Source organism: Cryptotermes secundus, unplaced genomic scaffold, assembly GCF_002891405.2.
Source record: "Cryptotermes secundus unplaced genomic scaffold, Csec_1.0 scaffold226, whole genome shotgun sequence".
Taxonomy (NCBI): Eukaryota; Metazoa; Arthropoda; class Insecta; order Blattodea; family Kalotermitidae; genus Cryptotermes; species Cryptotermes secundus.
This window is the reverse complement of record NW_019739212.1, coordinates 386,563-393,781: the sequence shown is the minus strand read 5'-3', so window position 1 is coordinate 393,781 and position 7,219 is coordinate 386,563. Positions and strand designations below refer to the sequence as shown.

Here is a 7,219-nt window from a genome sequence, read left to right as displayed (position 1 = left end):
TCCACATCCGATGAGAATGTATTCTCGACAGGATTTATGCAGTGTGAATAAATGAAATGAAATGAAGCGATTTGTGTAGTGGTCCGTGCTTGCAGTGAATAGAAAGCAGTAAATGGGAGTGAAGTTCCTCAAAATCCTCTGCCAGATCTGTGGGGAATACTGCCTGCGATATCATATTCTTGTATGTTCTGGAAGACTGTACACTGAGACGAAAATTTTGTAAAGCCGCGTTTTGAGCTAATTGCACACTGAATTTAAAACACCGTGTAAGTACATGGTAACCGTGATCATGTCTAATGCCACTACAACGATACCGAATTCCTCTTTCACTTGTGTTTTAATCTTTATATTATTGTTTGTATGAAAACGTATTAACTGACTTTTTTAATAATTGTGCTGTTCGAGGTGCGATCACGTTAAATTCAGTTTTATAATGTCATATTGCATATTTTCTTCTCCACTCCCCCATACGCTTTCATGGCGTAGTGCTTAATTACTTAAGCACAGGGACAACTTAACCTTACCTTTTACCGTTGCTATGATGTGGTAAACTTTATGAAAGTAAACGACGCTGAGGTTATGCAATTTTCAGTTTGATGGTTTCAGGTTTGAGCGGGCTTTAAAATGCAAACTTCAGGGATACAACCTACGGGTAATGTAAAAAATTTTTTGAGAACAACGTTCAAATGAAATTTTCTGATTTTACATAAAAAGAGTCTGAATTGGTACTTGTGTATGTACTACAGCACACTGGACGGTGTGTCTAATCATTGCTCATCCCGTGAGTGTAATACAAGTGAGGAGCTGTATTGAAAATAATTCATGTGTTAATAATTACGAATTGCATTTGATGTTTTGATTCTAGTAGGTTGCTTAAGTTTGACGGCAGTGAATAGTGATAATGTGTTCATGTCATTTTCCAGTTGCCACCATGCTGTGGGTGGTACTTATAAAACCTTTTACTCATTCTCCCCGATATCAACTGTCAGATGTGCAGAATTCTTTGGGCAGTGCTCAAATAGTGGATGGACTTTAAATGTACACCTTGCCATATAGTGTGGTATTGGATTCAGTAGCAGAAATGTCATCAAATGTTGGTCAAGCTTCAGGGATACTGGCTAATAACAGTACGAGTTCTGGAGGACACTTTTTCCACAGAGGAGTACAACAGTCACCAGTGTTCAATCCCTTGATTTCTAACCAAGGACAATCGCTGTATAATGGCGTGTTCAGCACACAAACAGGATATACATCACAAAGTTCTTTCTCCACAACCAATTTCAGTACTTACAGTCATGTAGAGCCTCACCCATGGATGTCTGAAACTCGAGTTATGCCTGCAGTAAACAGTACTTTGCAGCAGATAGAAAGGGACAGAGGTAGCAGAGCTCAGTATAGTGAGAAAACCGTATCATGTAGTGGTCAGAGTCTGGCCCATACATGTTGTGGTAATAGAATAGGAATTGCAGAGAATATTGGCATGTGTTCTCCTGTTTCTGCAGAAACCTACAGAACAGTAAGCAAAGAACTGTTAAGCATACAGTCTAAAAGTAATAACAGCCTGGACTCTCAGGGCTGGTTCTGCAGCCAAGGCATGATAGGGTATGGAATCCAACAGAATCAAAACACCCCACAATTACCATCATGCTCTGTTTCACAGATAAACATGTTGCTTCAGGAGCAGCCTGAACATAAGCATTCATCAGATTCTTGTTTTGATCATTCACAAACTCAGAGTTCAAACACAAATAAACAAAGTAATCAGTGTTCTAATAATGGTTTAGTGAAGTCTGATTGTATAGAGCAAAATAAGGAACAAGGAATCAAATACTGTAATCTTCAGAAAGTTCAACAAAATGGACAACCAATTGAACATACTCAGCTGCCTGTACAACTAAAACAGCAAGAGCAGAGTGGTTACGTGGGCCACTCTTCACTGTATGGTCCTGCAGGTGAACTCCATGAGGATATTCTCTATTCTCAGGCATCTCTCGTCCCACACTCGGGCAGTGACGGTTCTCACAATACTGGACGTTTTCAGGCCCACTTTATTTCTTCAAAACATCAGAACACTCTGACAGATACCATGTCACCAGTTCTACAGCACTTTCAGGATCATGGCCGATGTGGCCTGGATGCAGGAATACCATGTGATGTGATGGATAGCTGTCTGCAGACAGACATAAAAAGTGTGAATGTGTCATCTAGTGCTAGCTGTTGCCAACTGTCAATGGAGCCAGCCTGTAACCAGACAGTATTTGGTATGCAGAGGTCAGCTGTCAACTATCAGTCAAACTGTAATTCTTCTGTCACTGGTGGAGTGCAGTTATGTTCAAGTACTCATCAGCTGCAGATACAATTCAGTGAGGCTGATGGCAAGGAAAATAGCAACCAGGAGTCCTCCAGTGTCACTGGTGAGAGTGACATCATTGTAGAAGAGACTGAAGAAGAGATGACGGAGAGTGAGGTAGTGTAATAGCGTATTGTATAAGGGAAGCCATTCTCTTGGATTATTTAACATAGTATATGTTAATTATCAGATAATTTAATACTGTATTTACTTTGGATGTTATGTTGTATTAGATGAGATGTGAGGATACTTTCGAGCAATTTAGTACCATGAGGTTGGCATTGTGTCTTTTGATGAATAATTCTTATGGCAGAGTTATCATCATGTTCTTTACCAGACTTAGTGTATATTTTGGGGGAGAGGAGGCATACAGGTTCTGTATTTAGCTTTCAGTTTTGTGGCAATGAGTAATGAACCATTGAAACTGTAGAGCCTACATGTGAAATTCTGTAAGCGGTTAGATCATACAAGTAAATTTACTTGAAAGTTCTGTATGAAATTTCTTTTCTTTATGTCTTGTGTGTATATTTTTTTTTTCTTTTGGCGCTACAGCCCTCATTTGGGCCTAGGCGTACCTCCATGAAACACTCCGTTTCACTTCGGTTTACTAGATCTTACACATACGGTAGGACTCCTTGGACGAGTGATCAGCTCGTCGCAAGGCCTCTACCTGTAGACAAACACAGAAAAACGCACACAAACATCCATGCCCTGGGTGTGATTCGAACCCACGATCTTGGCTTCCGAGCGAGCAGAGACAGTGCATGCCTTAGACCGCTCGGCTACCATGACCAGCAGTGTATAAGAATTACATATAAGAATTAAGTTTGTACCTCACTGGAAACAGATCCGAACCCACGATCCCGGCTTCCGAGCGAGCGAAGACAGTGCATGCCTTAGACCACTCGGCTACCGTGACCGGCAGTGTATAAGAATTACATATAAGAATTAAGTTCATACCTCACAGGAAACAGATCCGAACCCACGATCCCGTCTTCTAAGCGAGCGAAGACAGTGCATGCCTTAGACCGCTCGGCTACTGTGACCGGCTGTGTGTATGTTAGCAGTTACAATATGGAAACAGTGTGAAACATTGGAACATTACAGGGTATAAATTATAGTGGCTAGAATGTGAAGCAGAAAGAAGAATCTGGTGGAAATTAAAGGGGTTTAACGTGGCTGTCAACACAGCATTTTATAAGTAAATAATATTAATGGTTAATACCGTTTTATTTTGTGCACCACATGTTTTGATTGGTGTGAGTTGTTGCCAGATGGTTACAATAAATACATAACTGTCATCACTGAATTGCTGAGTTGATATGGATCATGTTGGTGAACATCATGAACTGAGTATTAAATTTCTAAATTTTGATTGTAATTTGTAAATTGTAATTTATTTCGAGTTCCAGATGATCCAATAAAACTGGTTACAAACCATAGGATATAGAACATGTCAAATATTAATTAAAATATGTCAAGATAAGCAGAAGAACATAAAAGTACAATACAATCATAAGTACAGTTCAGGTATAAGTTGAGCTCAAGTAAATAATTAGAACATGTCAAAATTATAAAGCAATAAAATAAATGATATAAAAGACAATAAGTATTATTGTAAATACAATAAAACTATTATACAGATAGACTCATATAATTCAATATAGAGTATTCAGTTATTCGGTATTGAGGGGGTGGGTTTCCCCATGCACCGCAACTGATAGTCTATTGTACGTCCCCCTTTTAATTTCTACAGTCTCCATCCCCTATCGGTACTGGTGCTCGCTATCAGCCCCTTTCTGCCAGCGAGGTTCTAATCCTCTACTGGCAGTGGTACCTAATACTTCCCCATCTACCGGAGGCATTGGAAACTACTTTGGGCGGGAAACTTTTGGCCAAAGTTAGCTCAGAGGTCTCCTAGAGACATGAGGTTCTTTTACATGCCGTAAATCTATGACACAGGACCCACGGCTTAACAATATAGAGTAACTAACATACTATTCATATGAAACCATTAGTTTACAACATCATTCATTAACACTATAATACTCCTGCAAGTCATAAAAACAATGGGTAATCAAGTATCTTCTTAAAGAAATCTTAAATTGCTTGTGTATCTCAACAATACCCTTTATTTCAAGAGGCAGATTATTAAATAACTTTATACCTGTCAAGTAAACACCTTTTTGTTACAGTGTTAAGGTGGAAGTTGGGAGATATAAATTACTACTCTGCCTTGTCTGGAGATTATGTGCATCATGATTAGTAGTGAAAAGTTTTCTATTCTTTGATACAAAGAGCAAAACTGAATAAATATATTGTGACTTCAATGGTAAAATTCCAAGCTGCCTGAAAAGATTTCTACACGAATGCCTATTACAATATCCCATCATTAAACAAACTGTTTTTTTTTGTATCATAAAGAGTTTCTTGGTATTGGTTGCCTGCCCCCAAAATACAATTCCATATGATAGTATAGAATGAAACAGAGAATGATATATCTTCACCAACGATGAGCCTGACATATAAGGTCTGACAGATCTCATCATAAAGCAAACTAGTTAGTTTGTTAATAACTGAATCAATATGTATATTCCAAGAGAGGACGTTATCAACTTCCAAACCAAGAAATTTGAGATGAGAGACTTCTATTATATCACTAATATTACAAGAACTAGAGGCCTTAGTAGGAACAAAGTTTTTGGTTATAAATTGCATAGTGAAAGTCTTCAAATGACTGACTGATAACAAATTTGATTTAAACCATTTATCTATGACTATGAGGCTGGTATAATCAGCGAACAAGATAGATAAAACAGAATCAGCAGTAGCTTGGGGGAGATCATTAATATACAATAAGAACAGCAGAGGACCCAATACTGAGCCCCGTGGTACCCCTTGCTGTATTTTAGACCAATTAGATGTGATATTAGAAGAAGTTACACTATCTTTCAGCCAATTACGGTAGCCGAGCGGTCTAAGGCATGCACTGTCTTCACTCGCTCAGAAGCCGGGATCGTGGGTTTGAATCCCACTCAGGGCATGGATGTTTGTGTGCATTTTTCTGTGTTTGTCTACAGGTAGAGGCCTTGCGATGAGGTGATCACTCGCCCAAGGAGTCCTACCATATGTGTAAGATCTAGTAAACCGAAGTGAAACGGACAGTTTCATGGAGGTAGGCCTAGGCCCAAATGAGGGCTGTAGCACCAATGGAAAAAAAAAAAAATACTATCTTTCAAGCTAACGCGCTGGTATCTATCCTTAAGATATTGTGAATATAATTTCTTGGATACTCCAGTTATTCCATGTATTTCCAGTTTGTGGAGAAGGATGTTGTGATTTACACAATCAAAAGCTTTTTCAACATCACAAAATAGTCCCTTGGCTTTTAGTTTGTTATTTAGTGCAGTTAAAAGTTGCATTTATTAAAGTCTATATAGCATTGTCTGTCGATAGATTTTCTTGGAAGCCGTATTGATTTTGACTAATAATAGTATGTTTCATGAGATGATTTACGAGTCTGTTATACATTACTCTCTCTACAGTTTTTGAGAAGGATGTTAGTAGCGAGATGTCTGTAGTTAGCTAATGTTGATTTATCTCCCTTTTTATGTATTGGCTTAACTACAGAGTATTTTAATTGATCAGGGAATACCCCACATTGTAAATTCTTATTACAAATATAACTTAATGGTGAGCTTATATAAGGTGTACTGAGTTTAGCGATCCTCAGAGATATCTGATCATATCCACAAGAATCTTTAGTTTTAAAAGCTTTAATTATTTTTTTCAATTTCTTTAGGTGTGGATGGTTCATTATGAATTTTTGAGTAATTATTTAAAATAGCCTGATGCATGTATGGTAAAAATTCTGTAGCCAAAATATTGCTGTGCTTAACATTATCTGTTTTAATTAATTTGTTACCAATAGAAACGAAGTAGTCATTAATTTGTTCAGCAGCATTTTCATTCTTGCATTTCTTAATTAGATCTTGAAAGTCGTTTCATATAGAGATTCTGCCTGTTTCTGAATTAATTATTTTCCAAGTTTCCTAATATAGTTGTCATAAGCAATTTTTTTGGCTAAAACAATGACCTTGTTAAAAATTTTACAGTACGAATAGTAATCTTTTAGGGCTAAATTCCCTTCCTTTTTTANTTTTAGTCTTAAATATGTTTGTTTTTGTTGTTGTTGTTCACAAGAGAGACTGATACCAGTGGTAATCCAGTTGATATTTCCACTTTTTGTTATCTTTTGTTTATGAATCATAGGGAAACAAGAATAGAAAATTCTCAAGTAGGTGTTCAAGAAGACATTAAATATATAATTCACGTTACTTCCTCCAAAGACTTCGTCCCAATTTACATAGCTTAACTGATTTAAAAACTCAGCAACAGTAAATGTATTAATTTTCCTGTATACACGTATATAGGACTGATGTTCTCTTATTAATGTGAAGGGAAGGGCAGTGGTAAGTACTTCACCTTCGTGGTCAGACAATCCATTATGTGTAGGTGAGACAAGAAAATTATTAAATCTAGTGATGTCAATGAACACATTATCAATGGAAGTACAGTCAACTCTCGATTATCCGGGGGCGGATTAACCGGTTTGCGGCTTAACCGGGGCTTTTTTTTTTAAGTTTATATGTTGTTTAATATTCATTCACTTTTGTTTCACATGGTGAGTTTAACACTATTTTCGCACTAGTGTGAACCGAGCTCTGCATTATTTCGTCCCGTTATGCGAACACAATGTTCTAGGGTGGGGGTGAAAGAATGCAAGAATTTTTGGAAAGTTTCAAGGACAAATACACCGCCCCAGGTTATTTAACGGTACCATCTCAGTGTGAGAGTGCATTGTGAAAG

At 37.6% G+C, this 7,219-nt stretch overlaps 1 protein-coding gene across 5 annotated transcripts in view; it reads left to right on the top strand.

Moving 5' to 3' along the window:
* The first annotated feature begins 153 nt into the window (after nucleotides 1-153).
* Nucleotides 154-7,219, top strand: part of LOC111871658 — a 29,353-nt gene continuing 22,287 nt past the window's right edge. For 2 of the 5 annotated variants that reach the window (XM_023864901.2, XM_023864899.2), the window contains exon 1: nucleotides 503-2,467. In XM_023864901.2, coding sequence (XP_023720669.1) covers nucleotides 1,037-2,467 — 1,431 coding nt within the window. In that variant the 5' untranslated portion in view covers nucleotides 503-1,036. Of the gene's footprint in view, nucleotides 267-502; nucleotides 2,468-7,219 lie in introns of those variants that run through there. The other 3 variants (XM_033754335.1, XM_023864900.2, XM_033754334.1) reach the window with 3 other exon arrangements.